The sequence below is a fragment of the Salmo salar genome, chromosome ssa07 (assembly GCF_905237065.1).
Source record: "Salmo salar chromosome ssa07, Ssal_v3.1, whole genome shotgun sequence".
In the NCBI taxonomy this organism is placed as follows: Eukaryota; Metazoa; Chordata; class Actinopteri; order Salmoniformes; family Salmonidae; genus Salmo; species Salmo salar.
Window position 1 is genome coordinate 34,709,868 of NC_059448.1, and position 27,540 is coordinate 34,737,407.

At 42.5% G+C, this 27,540-nt stretch overlaps 1 protein-coding gene across 1 annotated transcript in view; it reads left to right on the forward strand.

The window, feature by feature from the left end:
• Window positions 1-1,429: 1,429 nt before the first annotated feature.
• The window catches only part of LOC106609088 (bromodomain-containing protein 1), a 32,628-nt gene continuing 6,517 nt past the window's right edge, over window positions 1,430-27,540 (forward strand). Inside the window, exons 1-10 of the mRNA XM_045722510.1 lie at window positions 1,430-3,797; window positions 10,944-11,749; window positions 14,176-14,341; window positions 14,653-14,784; window positions 14,976-15,104; window positions 15,757-16,069; window positions 16,337-16,770; window positions 25,294-25,665; window positions 25,921-25,948; window positions 26,400-26,509. Of these exons, the coding sequence (XP_045578466.1) occupies window positions 3,657-3,797; window positions 10,944-11,749; window positions 14,176-14,341; window positions 14,653-14,784; window positions 14,976-15,104; window positions 15,757-16,069; window positions 16,337-16,770; window positions 25,294-25,665; window positions 25,921-25,948; window positions 26,400-26,509 (2,631 nt within the window). The 5' untranslated portion in view covers window positions 1,430-3,656. The remainder of the gene's footprint in view (window positions 3,798-10,943; window positions 11,750-14,175; window positions 14,342-14,652; window positions 14,785-14,975; window positions 15,105-15,756; window positions 16,070-16,336; window positions 16,771-25,293; window positions 25,666-25,920; window positions 25,949-26,399; window positions 26,510-27,540) is intronic.

The following is a 27,540-nucleotide window of genomic DNA, read 5'->3' on the forward strand; positions in this document are numbered from 1 at the left end:
TTGATTGGTCGACTAGGCGGGCCTTCTGACTTCGTGACTGTGACGACCTGTTCTGGCATGTGTAGGTTCCGTCCCTCTCTTCGCCCCAACCCGGGCTCGAACCAGGGACCCTTGCACACATCAACAACTGACACCCACGAAGCATCGTTACCCATCGCGCCACAAAAGCCACGGCCCTTGCAACGCAAGGGGAAACCCTACTTCAAGTCTCAGAGCGAGTGACGTCACTGATTGAAATGCTATTAGCGCGCACCACCGCTAACTAACTAGCCATTTCACATCAGTTACACCCACCCCCCCTTTGACCTCCTCCTTTTCCGCAGCAACCAATCGTGGTCCCGTGTGGCTCAGTTGGTAGAGCATGGTGTTTGCAACACCAGGTTTGTGGGTTCGATTCCCACGGGGGACCAGTACGGAGAAGAAAAAAAAAATGTATGAAATGTATGCATTCACTACTGTAAGTTGCTCTGGATAAGAGCGTCTGCTAAATGACGCAAATGTAATGATCTGGGTCACGGCACCAATGTAACAGTGTAAGTTCTGTCCCTCTCTTAGCCCCAACCTGGGCTCGAACCAGGGACCCTTGCACACATCAACAACTGACACCCCATGAACCATTGTGCCACAAAAGCTGTGGCCCTTGCAACGCAAGGGGAAACCCTACTTCAAGTCTCAGAACGAGTGACGTCACTGATTGAAACGCTATTAGTGCGCACCACCGCTAACTAACTAGCCATTAAACAGGGGTGGAAATCCTGGGGGGGACACGACCCCCCCATCCTGGGAAAAATATGATTTGTCAGTACACCAAAACGCATAGTAAGAACCCTAGTAGCCTAATATCTCAAAGACTAGTTGATAAAATGTTCAGAAGAAAGAAATGAAATTCTAATGGAAATATTTCACAATGATGTCATTAGGCAGAGCAGGCAACAGATGGCACACAGACAGCAGAGTTGGGACAGCTATGCAGGGACAGACTGGCAGAGACAGGGAGTCTCAGGTAAGTTTGTTGAGTCTTTGTTTGGCAACATTATGAAAGGTTCTCAATTTTTTTGGCTTGTAAAATAGGAACATAATTGGAAAATGCCATGGATACCCCCACTCTCAACTTAAACTGGTGACTGAACTAAGATTTGTTAAAGGCAATGGTATTGCTGTTGTGATTAGTTGTGGGTACCGGTAGTTAGGAGTACGGCAAACACCTTATTTCTTTGGTTCCTCAATATACATTTACCATATTACAATGTAGGCTATGTGTTACAGCGCTACTTTTGGTGTCCCCCTCAGGAATTGCTCTTGAGAAAATGTCATGTAATTGTCACCTCCAAAGTTGATATCAGATTTTCGCCCCTGGTTCCACATGATAACAAAGGTTTTTATAACTAACCCAAGATAGACCAGGGCCTGTCGTTGCCAATTGGAGGAAATTGAGCAGAGCCAGGCACGTGCTAGTGAAATCCTGTTGGCTAGTTCTAGCATTTATTTGCATATTTCCGTTAGGGAACGCCCAGTCTGAAGCGCGTGTGTACAATAATTCAATTCGCCCTTTAAAAAAAAACTTTGGCAAAGGCTAAAGTCTACAAAACGCAGGCCGCTCTGTTTGTTACTGATTCTTGTAAACAGAAAACTGCTCACCGATGAAAATGTTTAATCGGTGAGCAAATTTGCAGAATTTCGGCCAAAATCCATCTCGCTCAATCTTCTCCGACTGCCATAAACCTGGCTGCCTCTCATCACCATATTGGTAGTGAGTGTTAAACGCTACCGGATGCGTCACATTTATACATCCGATGTAATATTGGGCTCATTGTTCAATGTGTGTGTGCGCGTGTGTACTCTGTGTATGCACGCTATAACATTACCTGTTGCGTTGTGCGTAGCGGGTGGGACAACGCTCGTGTGCACTGCATTGTTTTGGATGGTGGGGGGGAGCTCGAGCATGCAGTTGCAGCCTCCAAGCTATAGGGAGGAAAGCCAATTCAGATCCATGAGCAAATACTTGTATACGCATGATAGAACCCAATCTAGTATTTAGCAAGACGCAGATGGCTCCCAACTGCATTATTGTCATTTATTACTGAAAAAGCCTGAGCATCTCCCGTTGGATTAGAACATTGTTTACGCGGAATGACAGTCTCTGAGCAGGCCACATCGGCATTGCTTTCAAAGGCTTTTGACAAGCTTCTATCTGTTACAACCAGCAAAGCTGTTTCTAGCTCTGAGGTGTGTGCATTTTTTTCCCCCGATGCATTTTATCATGGATTATGAAGAGCGTAGTCGGTCAGTAACCGATTTAATTCTGCATGTGTTATAGGAAGCACAGTACACATTTAAAGGGCTCCGTTGCCTTGTTTTGTTTGACGCCATTTGCTAACGTTAGGTTGTTAGGTAACTAACTAGCATTAGTAGGTACAGTAATGTTATTGTTAGTTACTAGTCCACATTGGCTTCCTCTGTTTGCGCTATTCGTTGGTATCGCTGTTTTCTTTCTTCAGCCAGCTGCTAGTTTGCTAGAAAGAACCATAACATCCTCCGAACGGACCAAATGGTAAATTAAATGCTGCAATTTATCATGGTGCAGTGTATAGTTTGGTGGGTGGGGTGCTTGGCTCAGTTGGCTGCCACTCCTAGGTGTAACAAAGTTGGTACAATTTTAAAAGGTTAAAGTTAACACTCCCCTTGTTCTGTGAAGAATATGTCCTCTCGGGCATAGCACACGTTATTTGATTCGACATTTAGATTGTCTCTAGCAACCCAAAACATTTCCTGTGTCTGTGTTGTAACGTTTAGGCTATGTTATTTACTGCGTGATCTCGCACCTTAAAATATTGAAAGATCCATAATAATAACCAGACAGTATAAATATAACCACTCTAAAGCGCAACGCGTTCTCCATACAAACCCATGCAGAGTTTTATTTTGTTCGAACTTCGAATTCAACTCTGATCTTGTTAGTAGCTGACTGCACTGCTGATAACGTTAGCAGTTATCTCATACTTTTGCTGTCATGGGAAACCCGAGTTTCTTTTGAACACAAGCCATGCCTTTTCCCCTCTAATATTACTACTATCCTCTTGTCCCTCATGCATTTTAGTGACACACTTTTTTTATTCTTATGTCTTAGCAGATGCTCACCCAGTCCCACTCGCGATTTATACATTATAGTTTCTAATGTAAATACATTTCCATAGCATTGTTGAATTTTAAATCCTCAAACTGATATCACACATTGTCGATCAGCAGATAGATAGCTGGAAGTTGGCCCATTCAAATTCTTCACCAGTTGATGCTTGTCTAGAATGTCCTGGTGTTTGTCTCTGTGGTAAAACCAGTCAAAAATAATCTTTGTTTAGTTTTTTTTACTTAATAACATTGTATTGTGATGGTAATCTATGTCTGCTTCTGTTGTCTTCCTCATGCTTGTTAACTTTATTGTGTAGTAATATAGACTCATCTATGTACCTGTTTCTCTTCTTGCAGCTGTTCAGGTGTCGAAGATGAGGAAGAAGGCTCGGCACCACAGGGTCCCCGTAACTTCTTATGGGCAGGACGGTAGCGTCCCACCTGGCCAACATCCGATAAATTTGCAGAGCGCGAAATTCAAACTACAGTATTATAAATATTTAACTTTCATAAAATCACAAGTGTAATACATGAAAATAAAGCTTAACTTCTTGTTAATCCAGCTGCTATGTCGGATCTCAAAAAGGCTTTACGCCGAAAGCACACCATGCGATTATCTGAGGACAGCGCCCTGCATACAAAAGCATGAAAAACATATTTCAACCAGACAGGTACGACACGAAAGTCAGAAATAGCGACATAAAAAATGCCTGACCTTTGATGATCTTCTTCTGTTGGCACTCCAAAAGGTCCCAGATACATCACAAATGGTCCTTTTGTTTGATAATGTCCTTCTTTATATCCATAAAACTCAGTTTAGCTGGCGCCCTTCAGCCAATAATCCACCCAGTTTCCCTCCATCAAAATGCATACAAAACGAATCCCAAACATTACTAATAAACTTTTCCAAACAACGTTTATAATCAAACCTTAGGTACCCTAATACGTAAATAAACGATACAATTTAAGACGGAGAATCGTTATTGTCTTTACCAGAGAAAAATACCAAAGAACGCGATCTCTTCCACGCGCTTGGAAACACTACAGCCAAAATGGGACCCACCTAGAAAAACTACAATTCTGGCAAATTTTTCCAAAAACCAGCCTGAAACTATTTTTAAAGACTGTTGACGTCAAGTGGAAGCCCTTGGAACTGCAATCTGGGAGGACTTGGCCTTATAATAAAAGTGATAGCCATTGAAAATAGTGGTAGGCTGGGGATGGTTTGTCCTCGGGGTTTCGCCTGCCATATCAGTTCTGTTATACTCACAGACATAATTTTAACAGTTTTAGAAACTTTCGAGTGCAAATCCAAATCTACCAATTATATGCATATTATAGGTTCTGGGCCTGAGTAACAGGCAGTTTACTTTGGGCACGCTTTTCATCTGGACGTCAAAATACTGCCCCCTACCCAAGAGAAGTTAATGATGAGGCTGCTCCCCCGTAGCCTGGGTGCCAGTCAATCCTTTTTGCTGTGGGGCATTGTACTGTGTATTTAAATACTGTATTCTCGACAGTTTATTCTTATCTTTCTACTACTGTTCATTGCAATTTAGTTACTCTTTATACAGTGCATATTTATTTATATACTAGATTCTTGATATACAGTTGAAGTCGGAGGTTAGGTTGGAGTCACTTAGGTTGGAGTCATTAAAACTCGTATTTCAACCACTTCACAAATGTCTTGCTAAGAAACTATAGTTTTGGAAAGTCGGTTAGGACATCTACTTTGTACATGACACAAGTAATTTTTCCAACAATTGTTTACAGACAGATTATTTCACTTATTCACTGTATCACCATTCCAGTGGGTCAGACGTTTACATACACTAAGTTGACTGTGCCTTTTAAACAGCTTGTAAAATTCCAGAAAATGATGTCATGGCTTTAGAAGCTTCTGATAGGCTAATTGACATCATTTGAGTCAGTTGGAGGTGTACCTGTGGATGTATTTCAAGGCCTACCTTCAAACTCAGTGCCTCTTTGCTTGACATCATGGGAAAATCAAAAGAAATCAGCCAAGACCTCGGGAAAAATATCGTAGACCTCCACAAGTCTGGTTCATCCTTGGGAACAATTTCCAAACAGCTGAAGGTAACACGTTCATCTGTAAAAACAATAGTACGCAAGTATAAACACCACCGGATCACATAGCTGTCATACCGCTCAGGAAGGAGATGCGTTCTGTCTCCTAGAGATGAACGTACTTTGGTGCGAAAAGTGCAAATCAATCCCAGAACAACAGCAACGGACCTTGTGAAGATGCTGGAGGAAACGGGTACAAAAGTATCTATATTCACAGAGCCTGAAAGGCAGCTCAGCAAGGAAGAAGCCACTGCTCCAAAACCGCCTTAAAAAATCCAGACTACAGTTTGCCACTGCACATGGAGACAAAGATCGTACCTTTTGGAGAAATGTCTTCCGGTCTGATGAAACAAAAATAGAACTGTTTGGACATAATGAACATCGTTATGTTTGGAGAAAAAGGGGGAGACTTGCAAGCCGAAGAACATCATCCCAACCGTGAAGCACGGGGGTGGCAGCATCATGTTGTGGGGGTGCTTTGCTGCAGGAGGGATTGGTGCACTTCACAAAATAGATGGCATCATGAGGTGGGAAAATTATGTGGATATATTGAAGCAATATCTCAAGACATCAGTCAGGAAGTTAAAGCTTGGTCGTGAATGGGTCTTCCAAATGGACAATGACCCCAAGCATACTTCCAAAGTTGTGACAAAATGGCTTAAGGACAACAAAGTAAAGGTATTGGAGTGTCCATCACAAAGCCCTGACCTCAATCCTATAGAAAATGTGTGGGAAGAACTGAAAAAGTGTGTGCGAGCAGGGAGGCCTACAAACCTGACTCGGTTACACCTGCTCTGTCAGGAGGAATGTGCCAAAATTCACCCAACTTATTGTGGGAAGGTTACCCGACATGTTTGACCCAAGTTAAACAATATAAAGGCAATGCTACCAAATACTAATTGAGTGTATGTAAACGTCTGACCCACTGGGAATGTGATGAAAGAAATAAAAGCTGAAATAAATAATTATCTCTGCTATTATTCTGACATTTCACATTCTTAAAATAAAGTGGTGATCCTAACTGACCTAAGACAGGGAATTTTTACTATGGTTAAATGTCAGGAATTGTGAAACTGAGTTGAAATATATTTGACTAAGGTGGATGTAAACTTCCGACTTCAACTGTAACTCGCTCTGATACGCTCTGTGTACAAAACATTAGGAACACCTGCTCTTTCCATGATAGAATGACCACGTAAATCCAGGTGTAAGCTATGATACCTTATTGATGTCACCTGCTAAATCCACTTGAAATCAGTGTCAACGAAGGGGAGGAGACAGGTTAAAGAAGGATTTTTAAGCCAAGAGTCAATTGAGACATGGATTGTGTATGTGTGCCATTCAGAGGTTGAATGGGCAAGACAAGATTTAAGTGCCTTTGAATGGGGTACGGTAGTAGGTGCCAGACACACCGGTTTGAGTGTGACAAGAAGTGCAACCCTGCTGGGTTTTTTACGATCAACAGTTTCCCGTGTGTATCAAGAATTGTCCACCACCCAAAGGACACCCAGCCAACTTGACACAACTATGGGAAGCATTGGAGTCCACATAGGCCAGCATACCTGTGGAAAACTTTCAACACCTTGTAAAGTCCATGTCCCAACAAATTGAGGATGTTCTGAGGGAAAAAGGAGGTGCAACTCAATATTAGAAATGTTTTCCTAATGTTTTGTACATTCAGTGTATAGCTTCTGCTGTACGTGTACTAAGAAGACTATCTTTTGTAAATTTCATCTGGTGTACAGTCGTGGACAAAAGTTTTGAATGACACAAATATTAATTTCCACTAAGTTTGCTGCTTCAGTGACTTTAGATATTTGTGTCAGATGATACTATGGAATACTGAAGTATAATTACAAGCATTTCATAAGTGTCAAAGGCTTTTATTGACAATTACATGAAGTTGATGCAAAGAGTCAATATTTGCAGTGTTGACCCTTCTTTTTCAAGATCTCTGCAATCTGCCCTGGCATGATGTCAATTAACTTCTGGGCCACATCCTGACTGATGGCAGCCCATTCTTGCATAATCAAGGCTTGGAGTTTGTCAGAATTTGTGGGTTTTTGTTTGTCCACCCGCCTTTTGAGGATTGACCACAAGTTCTCAATGGAATTAAGGTCTGGGGAGTTTCCTGGCCATGGACCCAAAATATCGATCTTTTGTTCCCCGAGCCACTTAGTTATCACTTTTTCCTTATGGCAGGGTGCTCCATCATGCTGGAAAAGGCATTGTTCATCACCAAACTGTTCCTGGATGGTTGGGAGAAGTTGCTCTCGGAGGATATGTTGGTAACGTTCTTTATTCATGGCTGTGTTCTTAGGCAAAATTGTGAGTGAGCCCACTCCCTTGTCTGAGAAGCAACCCCACACATGAATGGTCTCAGGATGCTTTACTGTTGGCATGACACAGGACTGATGGTAGTGCTCACCTTGTCTTCCCCGGACAAGCTTTTTTTCCGGATGCCCCAAACAATCGGAAAGGGGATTCATCAAAGAAAATGACTTTACCCCAGTCCTCAGCAGTCCAATCCCTGTACCTTTTGCAGAATATCAGTCTGTCCATGATGTTTTTCCTGGAGAGAAGTGGCTTCTTTGCTGCCCTTCTTGACACCAGTCCATCCTCCAAAAGTCTTCGCCTCACTGTGCGTGCAGATGCACTCACACCTGCCTGCTACCATTCCTAAGCAGGCTCTGTACTGGTGGTGCCCCGATCCCGCAGCTGAATCAACTTTAGGAGATGGTCCTGGCGCTTGCTGGACTTTCTTGGGTGCCCTGGAGCCTTCTTCACAACAATTGAACCGCTCTCCTTGAAGTTCTTGATGATCTTACTGGCAGCAATATCCTTGCCTGTGAAGCCCTTTTTGTGCAAAGCAATGATGAAGGCACGTGTTTCCTTGCAGGTAACCATGTTTGACTGAGGAAGAACAATGATTCCAAGCACCACCCTCATTTTGAAGCTTCCAGTCTGTTATTCGAACTCAATCAGCATGACGGAGTGTTAAAGGAATTTTATATCTTGATGATAATAATCAATAATCAATTCGCCTTGGCTAATGCCCAAGGTTTGTAAGACAATGGGTTAAATAATTAGGCAAGGACTCAGCTTTCTGCAAAAGGTTTCTGTTGCTTTATTCATGAGAACGTTCTGAGGTCAGGATAACAAAACAGTCATTTTATAGTTCTTGCTTACTTACGCACATGCATTTACACACAAACTGTTGGTGACCTGCCTCCCCCATTGACTTCACACACTGTTTATCACTATTCAGAGCTCAGCCTGTTCCTTTCCCTCAAGGTTAGGAACCCTTTGAAGTTTTACTTCCTTTACCATCTGTCCCCTGCTCTCTATACTAATTGCATACACACATTTCTTTCCCTCTCCAGTGGTTCCTGGACTTTCTGGAACTAATCAGACCAATCAATCACTACATTGATCATTACATTGATTATTCATTAACCATGCTGTATGACTAATAATTCATCATGGTTTATTGATTCATTTACCTTTATTAGATAATTCTCTTATCACAGAGTGATCTCCAGCCTTGTCCTCGTCAACACTCACACCTGTGTTAACTTCTCTAGGGCCAGTGGGACGATTTCGTCCCACCTACGTAACAGCCAGTGGAATCCCGTGGCGCGTTATTCAAATACCTTAGAAATGCTATTACTTCAATTTCTCAAACATATGACTATTTTATACCATTTTAAAGACAAGACTCTCGTTAATCTAACCACACTGTCCGATTTCAAAAAGGCTTTACAACGAAAGCAAAACATTAGATTATGTCAGCAGAGTACCCAGCCAGAAATAATCAGACACCCATTTTTCAAGCTAGCATATAATGTCACATAAACCCAAACCACAGCTAAATGCAGCACTAACCTTTGATGATCTTCATCAGATGACACTTCTAGGACATTATGTTATACAATACATGCATGTTTTGTTCAATCAAGTTCATATTTATATCAAAAACCATCTTTTTACATTAGCATGTGACGTTCAGAACTAGCATACCCCCCGCAAACTTCCGGTGAATTTACTAAATTACTCACGATAAACGTTCACAAAAAACATAACAATTATTTTAAGAATTATAGATACAGAACTCCTCTATGCACTCGCTATGTCCGATTTTAAAATAGCTTTTCGGTGAAAGCACATTTTGCAATATTCTAAGTAGATAGCCCGGCATCACAGGGCTAGCTATTTAGACACCCAACAAGTTTAGCCCTCACCAAAGTCAGATTTACTATAAGAAAAATGTTATTACCTTTGCTGTTCTTTGTCAGAATGCACTCCCAGGACTTCTACTTCAATAACAAATGTTGGTTTGGTTCAAAATAATCCATAGTTATATCCAAATAGCGGCGTTTTATTTGTGCGTTCAAGACACTATCCAAAAGGGTAAAGAAGGGTGACGCGCCCGACGCGTTTCGTGACAAAAAAATTCTAAATATTCCATTACCGTACTTCGAAGCATGTCAACCGCTGTTTAAAATCTATTTTTATGCAATTTTTCTCGTAAAAAAGCGATAATATTCCGACCGGGAAATCGTGTTTTATTACAAAGAGAGAGAAAATAAAAACATGGTGTCGCCCCGTGCATGCGCCTCAGTCTGATGGTCCTCTGATAGACCACTTACCAAAGGCGCTATTGTTTTTCAGCCAGGGGCTGGAATTACATCATTCAGCTTTTTCCCGGGTTCTGAGAGCCTATGGGAGCCGTAGGAAGTGTCACGTTACAGCAAAGATCCTAAGTTTTCAATAAACAGAACCAAGAAGCCCAAGGAATGGTCAGAGAGGGTACTTCCTGTACAGAATCTTCTCAGGTTTTTGCCTACCATATGAGTTCTGTTATACTCACAGACACCATTCAAACAGTTTTAAAAACTTTAGGGTGTTTTCTATCCAAAGCCAATAATTATATGCATATTCTAGTTTCTGGGCAGTAGTAATAACCAGATTAAATCGGGTACGTTTTTTATCCGGCCGTGTAAATACTGCCCCCTAGCCCTAACAGGTTAACGAGAGAACCACTGACATGATGTCAGCTGGTCCTTTTGTGGCAGGGCTGAAATTCAGTTTGTTTGCATGGCAAAGAGGGACTTTGCAATTAATTGCAATTCATCTGATCACTCTTCATAACATTCTGGAGTATATGCAAATTGCCATCATACAAACTAAGGCAGCAGACTTTGAAAATGAATATTTGTGTCATTCTCAACTTTTGTCTACGACTGTATATACGCATAGATTGCATTTGGATTATTGTTAGTGGTATTGTTATGTTATTATTGTTATTATTGTTGTGTTATTTGGATTGTTTATTGGATTAATTTAGGCATTTCTTGATCTTATTTTCTTGATATATTTTTGATTGTGAACTTTGACATTATACTGCATTGTTAGGAGCTAATAACATAAGCGTTTCGCTGCAGCCGCCATAACATCTGCTAAACTGTGTACTCGACTAATAAACTTGGATTTGATTTCTTTCTGTTTCTACTCTTTTGTCAACTAGACAAGAGAGCAGAAACAGACTGGCAGTCAGGCTAGCTCCCCCTCCTAAAGAAACAAAAACAAATGAATCACAGGCTAAGAAAAGAATACAACACAAATGAATCACAGGCTAAGAAAAGAGTACAACACGACAATAGTCAACAATGTATAATTAATACTACAATTAATGTGCAACTGTTTACTGTTCTCCCTCCCACCACCAGGTGTCCCATAATGTGTTTGAGTTCCTGGTGGACCGCTTTGAGAAGGAGACCCAGATGGAGGAGGGCCAGGACAAGCTGACCATAGACGAGGATGCTGTCTGCTGCATCTGCATGGATGGAGATGGCCAGGATAGCAACGTCATCCTCTTCTGTGACATGTGCAACCTGGCCGTGCACCAAGAGTGTTACGGTGTCCCTTACATCCCAGAGGGACAGTGGCTGTGCCGGCACTGCCTCCAGTTGCCCACCCAGCCCGCAGGCTGCATACTGTGTCCTAATAAAGGCGGAGCAGTGAAAAAGACTGACGATGACCGCTGGGGTCATGTGGTGTGTGCCCTGTGGGTGCCGGAGGTAGGGTTTTCCAACACGGTCTTCATCGACAGAGTCAGCAACATTCCGTCCGCCCGCTGGAAGCTCACCTGCTACATCTGTAAGGAGAAGGGGGTGGGGGCCTGTATCCAGTGTCCCAAGGCTAACTGCTACATCGCCTTCCACGTCAGCTGTGCTCAGAAAGCCGGACTCTTTATGAAGATGGAACCTATCAAGGAGGTTACGGAGACCGGCGATCCAACATTTTCGGTGAAGAAGACGACTTACTGCGGGTCTCACACCCCCAACAGCTCGGTCACGAGACCCCTCACCATCTACGAGGACACCAAACCCCAAAATGGATTGTGTTCCCCTCTGAAAGAGGAGAAGACGAGGGGCGCCAATGCACTGATGAAAGGCAGGAAGATGAAGAGCAAGAAGGTGGAGCCAGAAAATGAGGTCCCGCCTGTGGCTGTGCCTAGCTTTCCTCCCCAAAGGTAGATTCACTCACCATTCATCTAAGAATCATTTTCATAATTTGTAGATGACCAGACGTATCAGTAAATGTGACAATACACAACATACAGTGCCGTGAAAAAGTATTTGCCCCCTTTCTGATTTTATCTATTGTCAGATTTTTAACCAAAACATTAATATTAATATAACATAAAATGTTGGTAATTATTTCATTTATTTAACATAATTATGCAATACCCAATGCCCCTGTGTGAAAAAAATGGCCATCTTACACTCAATAACTGGTTGTGCCACCTTCAGCTGCAATGACTGCAACCAAACGCTTCATGTAGCTGTTGAAATTTAATATTAGGTTTTGGTTGAAGATCTGATAACGTTCAGTGTAAAAAAATATATGCAAAAATAGGGAATCCGAAATGGGGCAAACTCCCTTCTGCCATCAAACCCATGCAACCTATCCAGGAGGCAGCAGCCCGCCTGGTTTTCAACCTTTTCAAGTTCTTCCATGTCACCCGCTCCTCCACACACTCCACTGGCTTCCAGTTGAAGCTCTCACCCACTACAAGACCATGGTGCTTACCTATGGAACAGCAAGAGGAACTGCCCTTCCCTACCTTCAGGCTATGCTCAAACCCTACACCCCAACCCGAGCACTCCGTTCTGCCAACTGGGGTGTCTTGGCCCTCCCACACCTACCGGGAGGGCAGCTCCCGCTCAGCCCAGTCCAAGCTCTTCTTTGTCCTGGTACCCCAATGGTGGAACCAGGTTCCCCCTGAAGCTAGGACAGCAGAGTCCCTGCCCATCTTCCTAAAATATCTGAAACCCTGCCTCTTCAAACAGTATTTTTTATATAATCCTCCTCCTCATCTCGACCCCCCCCCCCAAAATAAATAATTGTAAGGGCTCTGCATTTCACTTGCATTTGTGAATAAACATTTTGTTAAAGCAAAGTAAATGCTGTAGTAGCTGTGTTCAAAGCATTTCTGTTGTTTTGTATCATAGCTGAATGCTAATTACACAAAGAACTACAAATCCTATAATATCCAACCTCATGTGCAGCAACACTGCCTGACTGGGGAGCTGTGCGCACTGTGATTGAAGTGCGGCAGTAAGATACATTTTTAGATGCGCTACGCACAGGCATAAAAGTTGGTGTAATTTAAAGTGAGACTTGTGAACAAAACAATGTAAATAGCCAAGACACACAAGTTAGGTTGTTTTTCAATGTTTGAGTTTGTTTCAACTGCTAGCGAAGACACATTGTCTACTAGTCAGACTATCTCACAGGCACACTGGATTCAAGCCTTGTCCTTGTTGCCATGGTAACATCCCACCCTTAAAGGGACAGCTGAAAATGTTTGTCTTATCTGGGATATTTTGGTTAAAAGACTCAGGTCACAAATAATGAAATAACAGAGCAATAAACCACATCACTTGTTACTAGTAAGACATTTATTGTTTTAGAAATATTACAAAGCATGCTCATCAGGGCACCCGAGTGGCGCAGCGGTCTAAAATGTTGACTACACAGCTCGCATCGCAAAATATATTTACATATGCATGTTTTTCAATCATTGCACCCGCACTGCTCGTACGCGCCAACAAGCGTCTGCGTTGCCAAGCGCTAAAATAGGAGTCAGTTCTATTTGTGACACTGAACGTGGTGCAAGTCCTGGCTCTCCCATCTCGTCATTGGTTTATAGAAGCATATACCCACGTGCCATCTCCTCATTGGTTATACCCACGTGAGTGACTGACAGGTGAACTGAGGTTGGTCGTGGTAATACACCTTATTATGGAAGTTCGATGCCAATCACCATATAAAGTCCAAAGAAGAAAAAGCCTGGAAGGAGGAGAGATGACTAGAAACAATTCGGTTCACCGTTGTATGTGTGGATTAATTGTCAGAGTAGAGGACCTTGTGCATTTCAGGTAAAATAACAACTCAACGTTTATATCCCAGTACAAATTAGCTAGCAACAGCAAGCTGCCTAAATAGGACAAATTAGCTAACAACTGCAAGCTAGGTAGCTAGCTAAATATGTTTAATGCTTTTCGGCCTGTCCCCAAATTAATATAATTGGTTCAGAGTTTGTTTTGATATTTCAACCTGCGTGTCATGATTGCGTTTGGTGTGAGGGGACAAAATACATTTGCGCACGATGGTGCACGCCTGGTTTGGGCATGGTGTAAGGCACTGCATCTCGGTGCTTGAGGCGTCACTACAGACACCCTGGTTCGAGTCCAGGCTGTATCACAACCGGCAGTGATTGTAGGCCGTCACTGTAAATAAGAATTTGTTCTTAACTAACAGTTCACAGCAGTTTATAGAAAAAGATGTCAAGACTTAAAGTGAAAAAAACATGTTATTTAATTTCAGACTTGGACATTTTCCTTCCATAAGCAACATAGTAACAATTAAAAAATCTTCTCCATCTGTTCGTAGGTTAAACACCATCCTCAACCGGGTGTCTATGCAGAAGAAGAAGGCGTTTGTGGAGCTGGCTCTAAACTACTGGAGTCTAAAGAGACAGGCGAGGAACGGCGTACCCCTCATCAGACGACTACAGTCCAGCCAACAGTCCCACCAGAAGACCCATGCTGCACAGCCGGTCAGTCAGATGGTTATGCACTCCTGTCCCCTGTTTCTGACACAATTCACGTCCCCTGGCTGGTACACTACATTTCTTCTCACACTCCTATCATTATAACATACCCCTCTCCTTATTACCATAGCAATGTCAAAGAGAACAGGCAAAAACTACCCAGAGGCATATGATTGTTTGTATAAATGAGAGCTCCACTGCTCTCCTTGTTGGATTACAATTCCTCTGTTTTCTAACCCTAATGTTGGTGATATTGTTTTTTAACTGTACTTGTCTGTGATGTTTTCTAAATCTGATTTGTGTGATTCCAACCACAGAAGGATAGTGAGGAGGAGAGCCGGGCTCTGAAGGAGCAGCTCACGGAGTGGCATCGTCTAAGACATGACCTGGAGAGAGCCCGTCTATTGCTGGAGCTCATACGCAAGAGGGAGAAACTCAAGAGAGAAGAGGTAGGTTAGATAACTGTAGCTGTCCCTGCAAGCCAGCAATACATAAATATAGCTCACAAGCCAACTATAAGACAATTAGTAGTATAGTATCAATAGGAGCTGCACCCCCCCCCTGTTTCTGCCTGTCTCTCTCCCTCCAAGGTTCCATATACAGTACATCATGATGCTAATGGTCCCTTGTGTGTCCTCAGATGAAGCTGCAGCAGAGCCTGTTGGAGGTCCAGCTGACTCCCTTCAGTATCCTGCTCAGGTCTGTACTGGAACAGCTACAGGAGAGAGACCAGGCCAATATCTTTGCCCATCCTGTCGACATCAAAGAGGTAACGCTTACTTACCATGGCTAGGAGAGCAGCTCTTACTATAACGTGTATGTACGGCCTGAGATAGCCTTGCTGACGCGACTTGCGTGGTACACAGCGACGGAGAGCCACTGGTTTGGACAGGAGTCCGTATAATAATGTAATATTCGGCCAGAAATTCATCAAGTTTTTATTGGTGTTCTCAAATGTTTTTTTCCCCCCTGGAGAGTTTAAACCTCTTGTGTGTTCTGGATAAAAAAAATCCAACAGTTATAATGGAAGGGAGCGGCGCTCGGGAACTGTGTGTTGCTGTACATGTGGGTGTTTGAGGAAGAAAGACACCGAGGCACAGCCCCCTTCATTATCAACTTCATTAACCCTAACATCAAACAGCCTCTCCAGAGTTTGGTGTCAGCCAGACTAGAGTTGAGATGCTGCTTTTGTCCTTTGACGTTTTTTTTTACTTTCATGATTTTTTTCAAAATTGTATACTTTATTTATATCTAAATTCTTCATTCATTCATTCTCCTCCTAGTCTGGTCTCATTTGGACTGATTTATAACATCTTCAAAAAGTATTTCCAAAAATATCAGATTTTACATTTACATTTCAATGCTCTGTATGTGCCGACTATCAGATGTTTCTATATCTCTGTCTATCATTAAAGCTTTAGGTGCCTGAATACCTTGACCACATCAGGAACCCCATGGACTTCTCCACTATGAGGAAACGCATTGACGACCAGGCCTACAGCAACCTGAATGACTTTGAGTTCGACTTCAACCTCATCATCTTCAACTGCATGAAGTACAACTGTAAGGATACCTTCTTCCACCGGGCGGCCGCCCGTCTCCGAGACCAGGGTGGGGCTTTGATCAGGAAGATGCATAGGGATGTGGAACGAATCGGCTTCGTGAAGGACGGTGGGATGCACCTTTCCGAACCGCCCAAAATCGAAGCGCCTCCGCGGTTTTCCTGGGAGGATGGTAAAGACCTAGCGAGACGAAGAGTTGTAGAAATTAAATGGATAAATCAGTCAATGTAGAATACTGGAACAGACAGCAGTGTTTGCACAGATCCAAATTCATAAAGCATATTCCTGGTCAATTGAGATACTCCTTTGAGCATTTTTGTCTAGGAGTTTGCTTAATATGGATCCTCAATATAGTTCTACTTACCTAGGCTACTCATTGTTTAGTTAACATCAAGCAAATGTCTCCCAATGACAGTATTATCTTGTTGTTCGTTCCCAGTGGACCAGTTATTGGTCCCAGCCAACCGGCAGCACATGCCTCTGGAGGAGCAGCTGAAAGAGCTGCTGGAGAAACTGGACATGACGTACTCCATGAAGTCCAGTCCGTCACGCTCCAAACGCCTCAAGCTGCTCAAGAAGACCATCAACAACGTGCGCAGTGAGATGAGCCTCAGCCTTAGGAGGGCCTCCTACCACTCACATTCGTACTCCTCTTCCTCCCACTGGTCATACCATCCAGAAAGGAGTAAAGCTGGGGAGGCAGAGGGGGTGAAGACCAATGGACAGAGCCATGATAACGAGGGTAGTTTTTTTTTCAAGTTATGTTATCTGCATTGGGGAACTGTGCATGTGTGTGTATATACAGTTGAAGTAGGAAGTTTACATACACTTAGGTTGGAGTCATTAAAACTTGTTTTTCAACCACTCCACAAATTTTTTGTTAAACTATAGTTTTGGCAAGTCGGTTAGGACATCTACTTTGTGCATTGCACAAGTAATTTTTCCAACAATTGTTTACAGACAGATTATTTCACTAATAATTCACTGTATCACAATTCCAGTGGTTCAGAAGTTTACATACACTAAGTTGACTGTGCCTTTAAACAGCTTGGAACATTTCATAAAATGATGTCATGGCTTTAGAAGATTCTGATAGGCTAATTTACATCATTTGAGTCAATTGGAGGTGTACCTGTGACTGTATTTCAAGGCCTACCTTCAAACTCAGTGCCTCTTTGCTTGACATCATGGGAAAATCAAAAGAAATCAGCCAAGACCTCAGAAAAAAATATTGTAGACCTCCACAATTCTGGATCATCCCTGGGAGCAATTTCCAAATGGCTGAAGGTACAATGTTCATCTGTACAAACAATAGTACGCAAGTATAAACACCATGGGACCACGCAGCCTTCATACCGCTCAGGAAGGAGGCGCGTTCTGTCTCCTAGAGATGAACGTACTTTGGTGCGAAAAGTGCAAATCAATCCCAGAATAACAGCAAAGGACCTTGTGAAGATGCTGGAGGAAATGGGTACAAAAGAATCTATATCCACAGTAAAACGAGTCCTATCTCGTCATAACCTGAAAGGCCGCTCCATAAGGAAGAAGCCACTGCTCGAAAACTGCCATAAAAAAGCCAGACTACGGTTTGCAACTGCACATGGGGACAAAGATCGTGCTTTTTGGAGAAATGTCTTCTGGTCTGATGAAGCAAAAATAGAACTGTTTGGCCATAATGACCATCGTTATGTTTGGAGGAAAAGGGGGAGGATTGCAAGCCGAAGAACACAATCCCAACCGTGAAGCACGAGGGTGGCAGCATCATGTTGTGGGGGTGCTTTGCTGCAGGAGGGACTGGGGCACTTCACAAAAGAGATGGCATCATGTGGGAGGAAAGTGATGTGAATATATTGAAGAAACATCTCAAGACGTCAGTAATTAATTTAAAGCTTGTTCGCAAATGGGACTTCCAAATGGACAATGACCCCAAGCATACTTATAAAGTTGTGGCAAAATGGCTTAAGCCCTGACTTCAATCCCATAGAAAATGTGTGGGCAGAACTGAAAAAGCTTGGGCGAGCAAGGAGGCCTACAAACCTGACTCAGTTACACCAGCTCTGTCAGGAGGAATGGGCCAAAATTCACCCAACGTATTGTGAGAAGCTTGTGGAAGGCTACCTGAAATGTTTTACCCAAGTTAAACAATTTAAAGGCAATGCTACCAAATACTAATTGAGTGTATGTAAACTTCTGACCCAATTGGAATGTGATGAAATAAAAGCTGAAATACATAATTCTCTCTACTATTATTCTGACATTTCACATTCTTAAAATAAAGTGGTGATCCTAACTGACCTAAGACGGGGAATCTTTACTAGGATTAAATGTCAGGAATTGTGAAAAACTGAGTTTGAAGGTATTTGGCTAAGGTGTGTGTAAACTTCCAACTTCAACTGTAGGTAATGATACAATGCTCTTAATTTTAGAGATGTTCAGGACCAGTTTATTTCTGGCTACCCATACCAAAACAGACAAACTCTTTGTTAAGGGTTTCAGTGACTTCAGTAGCTGGGGTTGCTGATGCGTATATGATTGAATCAGCAGCATACATGGACACGTGCTTTGTTTAATGCCAGTGGCAGGTCATTGATAAAAATAGAAAAGAGTAGAGGGCCTCGAGCGCTGCCCTGCGGTACACCACACTTTACATGTTTGATATTAGAGGAGCTTCTATTTAAAGGTAACCATCTATGTTATGGCAGAGGTTGAAAAGCCATACTACATACAGTCCCAGTCAACAGTTTGGACACACCTAGTCATTCAAAGGTTTTTCTTTATTTTTACTATTTTCTGCATTGTAGAATAATAGTCAAGGCATCAAAACTATGAAATAACACATATGGAATCATGTAGTAACCAGAAAAGTGTTAAACAAATATATTTGTTTATTTTTAATATATTTTATATTTGAGTTTCTTCAAAGTAGCCACCTTTTGCCTTGATGACAGCTTTGCACACTCTTGTCATTTTCTCAACCAGTTTCACCTGGAATGCTTTTCCAACAGTCTTGATAGTGAGATCCCCTTGAAATGAGTATGTGTGTCCTAACGTTTTTGACTGGTACTGTATGTTTTCTCAACAGGTTATTGTCAATAATATCAAAGGCTGCAATGATATCTAACAGTACAGCTCCCACAATCTTCCTATTGTCAGTTACTTTCAACCAATCTTCAGCCATTCGTTAGTGCAGCACATGTTGAGTGCCCTTCTCTATAAGCATGCTGAAAGTCTGTTGTTAATTTGTTTACAGAGAAATGTTTTCCAACAGTTTGCTAAGAGCTGGTAGCAAGGTGATAGGTCTGCTGTTAGAACCAGAAATGGCCGCTTTACCACTCGTGGGTAGCGGAATGACTTTGCCTTCCCTCCAGGCCTGAGGACAAAGACTTTACTCTAGGCTCTGATTTTAAAGATATGACACATAGGATTGGCTGTTGAGTGAGCTACCATCCTCAGCAGCTTTCCATCAAAGTTGTCAATGCCAGGGGGTTTGTCATAGTTGATTGATAACAATATTGTTTCCACCTCTCCCACACTAACTTTACAAAATTCCAACTTACATTGCTTTTCTTTCAATATTTGTCTTTTTATGTTTGAGTATGATGGCTCACTATTCGTTGTTGGCATTTCCTGCCTAAGTTTGCCCACTTTGACAATTAAGTAATCATTAAAATGATTGGCAACATTGGCTTCAGAAACTACCAGAAACCTATTTAACACAGAGCGTTTGATCTGTTCTCTTCTACCATTTCCTGCTGGCAAAGTACCAGGATGTTGTCTCTGGTTTTGAATATAAATTTGGATAACTGAATCTGAATGCTAAGGTGTGACCATGTTACTCGCATATACACCAGATATGCGAGTATTTATTTCTGCTTTTGTTTGTTTCGTCGCATTACCAGTGGGTCGGAGGTTTGCATACACTCAGTTGGTATTTGGTAGCATTGCCTTTGAATTGTTTAGCTTGGGTCAGGCGTTTCAGGTGGCCTTCCACAGGTTTCCCACAGTGGGTTGGGTGAATTTTGGCCCATTCCTCCTGGCAGAGCTGGTGTAGCTGAGTCAGGTTTTTGGGCCTCCTTGCTCACATGCGCTTTTTCGGTTCTGCCCGCAAATTTTCTATAGGATTGAGGTCAGGGCTTTGGAGTGGTCCCGTGTGGCTCAGTTGGTAGAGCATGGTGTTTGCCATGCCAGGGTTGTGGGTTCGATTCCCACGGGGGACCAGTACGGAGAATACAAATTATGAAATGTATGCATTCACTACTGTAAGTCGCTCTGGATAAGAGCGTCTGCTAAATGACTAAAATGTAAATGTAAACTTCTGACACACTGGGAATGTGATGAATGAAATAAATCATTCTCTCAACTATTATTCTGACATTTCACATTATTAAAATAAAGTGGTGATCCTAACTGACCAAAGATGGAATTTTTACTAGGATTAAATGTCAGGAATTGTGAATCTGAGTTTAAATGTATTTGGCTAAGGTGTATGTAAACTTCCGACTTCAACTGTATACATGTCCTTGTTTTTGAAAGAAAATCATATTTTTTGTCCATTAAAATAACATCAAATTGATCAGAAAGACAATGTATGACTATTGTAGCCTTTTAAAATGATAAACTTTGATTAGCTAACACAACGTGCCATTGGAACCCTGGAGTGATGGTTGCTGATAATGGGCCTCTGTACGCCTATGTAGATATTCCATAAAAAAATCTGCAGTTTCCAGTTACAGCAGTCATTTACAACATTAACAATGTCTACACTGTATTTCTGATCAATTTTGTTAAATTTAATGGACACTTTTTTTGTTGCTTTTCTTTCAAAAACAAGGACATTTCTAAGTGAGCCCAAACTTTTGAATGGGTGTGTGTGTCCTATCCTATCTGCAAAAAAAGAAATGTCCCTTTTTCAGGACCCTGTCTTTCAGAGAGAATTCGTAAAAATCCAAATAACTTCTCAGATCTTCATTGTAAAGGGTTTAAAAACTGTTTCCCATACTTCTTCAATGAACCATAAACAATTTAATGAACATGCACCTGTGGAGCGGTCGTTAAGACACTAACAGCTTACAGACGGTAGGCAATTAAGGTCACAGTTATGAATTGTAGGTCAATAAAAGAGGCCTTTCAACTGCCTCTGAAAAACACCAAAAGAAAGATGCCCAGGGTCCCTGCTCATCTGTGTGAACGTGCCTTAGGCATGAGGACTGCGGATGTGGCCAGGACCAATAAATTGCAATGTCCGTACTGTGAGACACCTAAGACAGCGCTACAGGATGGACTGTGGCAGACCACGTGTAGCAACACCTGCACAGGATCGGTACATCCAAACATCACACCTGCGGGACAGGTACAGGATGGCAACAACTCCTGAGTTACACCAGGGACGCACAATCCCTCCATCAGTGCTCAGACTGTCCACAATAGGCTGAGGCTGGACTGAGGGCTTGTAGGCCTGTTGTAAGGCAGGTCCTCACCAGACATCACCGGCAACAACGTCGCCTATGGGCACAAACCCACCGTCACTGGACCAGAAGGGACTGGCAAAAACTGCTCTTCACGAGTTGCGGTTTTGTCTCACCAGGGGTGATGGTCAGATTCACGTTTATCGTCGAAGGAATGCGCGTTACACCGAGGCCTGTACTCCGGAGCGATTTGGAGGTGGAGGGTCCGTTGTGGTCTGGGTCAGTGTGTCACAGCATCATCGGACTGAGCTTGTTGTCATTGCAGGCAATCTCAACACTGTTACAGGGAAGACATCCTCCTCCCTCATGTGGTACCCTTCCTGCATGCTCATCCTGAGATGACCCTCCAGCACGACAATGCCACCAGCCATACTGCTCATTCTGTGCGTGATTTCCTGCAAGACAAGAACGTCAGTGTTCTGTCATGGCCAGCGAAGAGCCCGGATCTCAATCCCTTTGAGCACGTCTGGGACCTGTTGGATCAGAGGGTGAGAGCTAGGGCCATTCCCCCCCCCCCCCCAGAAATGTCCAGGTGGGTGGCTCTCTTTTCAGTATAACCAAGTCCGACAGTAGCTAGGTTTCCATCCAATTTGTAACAGATTTTCATGCAAATATTCTTATGTTTGCATTAAGAAAATCAACACTTTTCATGTACCAAATAAACATTTTAAGTTCAATGTGTTTCCATTGCATTTTAAAATCTACTGATGGTTTTGTCACTAAAACAGTTGCGATATATAGCAAACTTGCCCAATCTGATTTTGTCGCATGTTCTCTAAAAAAGAAGTTCACTGATAGTGTACCAGTTAGATTATATAATGAGATATGGATAATGGCAATCTAGTTTTAATTTAATAATTGGCAGCCAAAGCATCGATCATGTCAACAGCATTCAAATAAATCCCTCTTTTTGTTGGAAATTTACAACAAGCTTATCAGCATCCATCATCTGCCTATGCTTTTCCACGTTGTAATGGAAGTACAATGTAGCTTATCATCGCATGACTCTGTTTACTTCGACATAATGGTTCCTTATATACAGTACCGGTCAAAAGTTTGGACACCTACTCATTCCAAGGTTTTTCTTTATTTTTACTATTTTCTACGTTTTATAGAATAATAGTGAAAACAGACTTTAAAATAACACACATGGAATTTAGTAACCAAAAGTGTTAAACAAATCAAAATATTTTATATTTAAGATTATTCAAAGTAGATGTCCTTTGCCTTGATGGCAGCTTTGCTCACTCTTAGCATTCCCAAATATGCTGAGCACTTGTTGGTTGCTTTTCCTTCACTCTGCAGTCCAACTCATCCCAAACCATCTCAATTGGGTTGAGGTTGTGTGATTTGTGAAGGCCAGGTCATCTGATGCAGCAATCCATCACTCTCCTTCTTGGTCAAATAGCCTTTACACAGCCTGGAGGTGTGTTGTGTCATTGTCCTGTTGAAAAACCAATGATGGTCCCACTAAGCGCAAACCAGATGGGATGGTGTATCGCTACAGAATTCTGCGGTAGCCATGCTGGTTAACAGTGCCTTGAATTCTAAATAAATCACTGATCGTGTCACCAGCAAAGCACCATCACACCACCACCTCCATGCTTCACAGTGGGAACCACACATGCGGAGATCATCTGTTTACCTACTCTGCGTCTCACAAAGACACGGTGGTTGGAACCAAAAATCCCAAATTTGGACTCAGACCAAAGGAAAGATTTCCACCGGTCTAATGTCCATTGCTTGTGTTTCTTGGCCCAAGCAAGTCTCTCTTCCTCTTATTGGTGTCCTTTAGTAGTGTTTTTTTTTTGTTGCAATTTGACCATGAAGGCCTGATTCACACAGTCTCCTCTGAACAGTTGATGTTGAGATGTCTGAACTCTGTGAAGCATTTGTTTGGGCTGCAATTTCTGAGGCTGGTAACTCTAATGAACTCATCCTCAGCAGCAGAGGTAACTCTGGGTCTCCCTTTCCTGTGGCAGTCCTCATGAGAGCCGTTTTCATCATAGCGCCTGATGGGTTTTTACGGCTGCACTTGAAGATCTTTCAAAGTTCTTGAAATTATCTGTATTGACTGACCTTCATGTCTTAAAGTAATGATGGACTGTCGTTTGTCATTGCTTATTTGAGCTGTTCTTGCCATAATATGGACTTGGTCTTTTACCAATTAGGGCTATCTTCTGTATTTACTATATGATTCCATATGTGTTATTTCATAGTTTGGATGTCTTCAACTATTATTCTACAATGTAGAAAATAGTAAAACTAAAGAACAACCCTGGAATGAGTTGGTGTGTTTTGACCTGGGATGTCAAGGTGGCCTTCTGTGGCGGAATGGATTGCGTGTGTGGTTTGGTAGGGGAGAAGAAGGTTTGAGAGGTAAAGCAGGGTGGTGAATGGCTTTGTAGGTCAGAAAGAGGATCTTGTAATTAATTAGTTGGCAGCCAGTAGAGTTCACGGAGAACATTAGTGATGTGTTGCTAGGGCTTAGTGTTGGTGAGAAGGCAGGCTGCTGAGTTTTTAACCATTTGGAGCTTATGGAAGGACATTGAGTTGATGCCGGAGAGTAGTGAGTTGCAGTAGTCAAGACTAGAGGAGATGAATGCATGTATGAGGGTTTCAGCGTCAGGAGAGGGAGGACCTGGCTTTGGCCAAGCACTCAGATATCACCAGTGACCTGGTGTCATGATGTTATGTGCTTCGCAGTTCTTTGTTTTATTGGCGGAAACAAGATATAAACTATAGCTAGATCAGGAATTAACCGTAACCTCTAACCCCTAGTTAGTCACACCATCATACCATATAGTGTGCTTAGCCATGCTAACCTGCTATGACGTAGTCATGCTGGGTCACATGATATCCCTTGCCTCAGGACATCCCATTGCCTGGTTGATGAGTGTTGAAGTGGGATACTATTGTAGTTATACAGTATAACTGCATGGTAGCAAGGCTTTTTCTTTAACATGGTCTTGGTACAGTGGAGTTGATATGCTAGGAGCCTGAATTGATTCACAATAAACCTACACTGACTCAGTAACTATTAGATTCCCTTCTAGAATGCAGAATACGTTGCGTGGAAGCGGCGCAGGTCCTAATCCAGGCACTTGTCATCTCCCGTCTGGATTACTGCAACTCGCTGTTGGCGGGGCTCCCGGCCTGTGCCATTAAACCCCTACAACTCATCCAGAACGCCGCAGCCCGTCTGGTGTTCAACCTTCCCAAGTTCTCTCACGTCACCCCGCTCCTCCGCACACTCCACTGGCTTCCAGTTGAAGCTCGCATCTGCTACAAGACCATGGTGCTTGCCTACGGAGCTGTGAGGGGAACGGCACCTCCGTACCTTCAGGCTCTGATCAGTCCCAACACCCAAAGAAGGGCACTGCGTTCATCCACCTCTGGCCTGCTCGCCTCTCTACCTCTGCGGAAGCACAGTTCCCACTCAGCCCAGTCAAAACTGTTCGCTGCTCTGGCACCCCAATGGTGGAACAAGCTCCCTCACGACGCCAGGACAGCGGAGTCAATCACCACCTTCAGGAGACACCTGAAACCCCACCTCTTTAAGTAATACCTGGGATAGGATTAAGTAATCCTTCTAACCCCCCCCCACAAAAAAAGATATAGATGTACTATTGTAAAGTGGTTGTTCCACTGGATATCATAAGGTGAATGCACCAATTTGTAAGTCGCTCTGGATAAGAGCGTCTGCTAAATGACGTAAATGTAAAATGTAAATGTGATGTGATTTTAAAATATTTTGCTGTCTCATTGGTTATTTAGCTATGCATTATAGAAGGCAAGATCATTTGTATTGAGGTCTTGTAATTCTGCAAGTATAAGGATGATGTGCTTTAGGAATGGTTCTGGTGTTTTTATTCAAGATGTACAATTCCCTCTTCATATTACATTGTGATCTATATAATGTTATGCTTTCTGTGTTTTCTCACTGTATTCTTCAACAGGGGACAAATCATTACCTCCCAAATTGGAACCCTCTGACTCCCTTCCTCCTTTCCTGCACTTCGAGAGTAACTCAGAACTCCCTACCCTTAAACCCATCCACCCCAACCCCACTCCGGACAGCAAGGTCAAATTTGACCGGGAGAAACCCAACAACACTTCCTTAAACACTACCAAGACCCTTCTCAATGGCCACTCCGAGTCCCAGAACCCCCTGCTTCTCTTAGAGGGGGGCGTGAGTGTGGTGGCCACCTCAACCCTGACCCATCCCTCGGGGACGACTGTCAATCGCCGCACTGCCGTGTCAGAAAATAAAGTGCTTATCTTAATGGGACTCTTAAATAGAGCATGAATAAGAAGTAGAAAATTATCTTCCCAGACTTGTTAATTAAGAGATCAGGTTCCCCTTGTCTATGTAATCTTATTAATTATAATCTAAAAGACTAAACTGATCCCAGATCAGCACCCCTACTGAGACGCTTCATGAATAAAGGTTCAAATGTTGTAGGTCTATGCTATAGTTGGTTTATGTGTAGTATACTGACTGCTGTACTGCTCTGTGTTACTCGCCTCAGGCCTGTCTAATGGTTTTGTGATGGAGGAGGTAATTGATGAAGGGAAGGAGCTAAGTGCCAGCAGGCCTCTAGAAACCAGGAGACGGTGTGCCTCAGTCCAGCATCTCAACTAGTTGTAGTCTGCTGGGCAGCACCAGGTAGGCACATGCATATACCTCACAACAGACCTGGGTTCAAATAGAATTAGTCTTTCAATTACTTAAACTGAGCTTGATTGAGCCCGCCTGGCACAATGGAACCACTACAATAGACCCAACTGTGGAAACACAGGCAGGCTCAATCAAACACTCTAAGCAATGTAGGCGAGATAAACATAAATTAAAGCCATTCTATTCATGATTTACAGTCCAAATTGTATTTTTGTATTATCACATTTTTCAGTGAGTTGTGATGTATTTAACCTGTATGTGTTGACGCTGTCACTATTAGCATGGCTCTGGAATTGTTTTGCTATATTTACAGTGAACCCCTCCTAACTTGATTGTTGTTATTGCTGCATCCACAGAAGTTGGCAATAACAATATTTGGATGCCTGCTAGTGCTGCAACAGTTGTTCTGGAGCCTCTAAAGCTAGTTTGGGCAAAATGTAGCGGATACCCTTCCTATCCTGCCTTGGTGAGTGACAGTGAGCGTATGTATGACACCTGACTATCTAATTCTCACTTCTCAGTGCTTGCTACCAGGGCCTACAACTAACTTTTTGTTTACCTGTCACTCAGATTTTTTAGGAGCCAAAATATATATTTTTTGCCTTACAACAAACACAAATCAAAATGTATGAGTATGCTTAGTTGTGTTTCTAAATCAAGGAATGTGTATTACTAATAGGAAGTAATGTTGTATTGCTCAATTTAATATTTTGTGACCTGAGTCTTCTCATCAAAATATCACAGATGAGACAAATGTTCAGCTGCCCCTTTTAAGCTTACCGTGGTAATGGGGCCACTCAAGTTGTCACATGTGCCATAAGGCATCAGTATGCTCAGCTAGGCGAACGAAACGAGTGTGCTCGCATACTCTCTTAAAATAATTTGCTTGAAAAACTAGACTTCGGCTACCGACTTCGGCTTGCCTCATAAAAAACAAATAACAGTAATGTCACAATGTCGTCATAATATATGCACAAGCTGTTCTGGCTGGGAAACATGCAGATGCCTTTAGTGGTGCGTGACTCTAGGATTTTTGGAGTCAACTCTGACTGCTGTGGTTAGAGTCAAGAGTCGACTCTTGCTCAACTCCCAAAAGGAGCTGAAACACGTACGCACCTCATTATTGCTGCATCCTACTAGGAAGACTACATTTGCGTTCTAGAGGACTGATATGAACATGATGGTGCCCATTTGTTCATTAACTTAGCCTATAAAAGTCCCATTTAATTTGTTTTATTTTTATATAGGTGATGTGTAGGAACTACAATATTTTGGTGATATTTCTGCTGTACGCAGCCTTGACGATCCCATGTGATGATGCTGCACGTTCTACGCTGATAAGTCCATTCTTTGCCATGTTATAGCGCTATTCGGATGGGTATTACTAGAGACGTTGGTTATGTAATTATTATCCAAGCATGTGCGTTATTCCAGAAGACGATTCACACAGGATTACTCCAAACTGCCCCTTGTAATTATTTTTTTCCCCTCAAATTT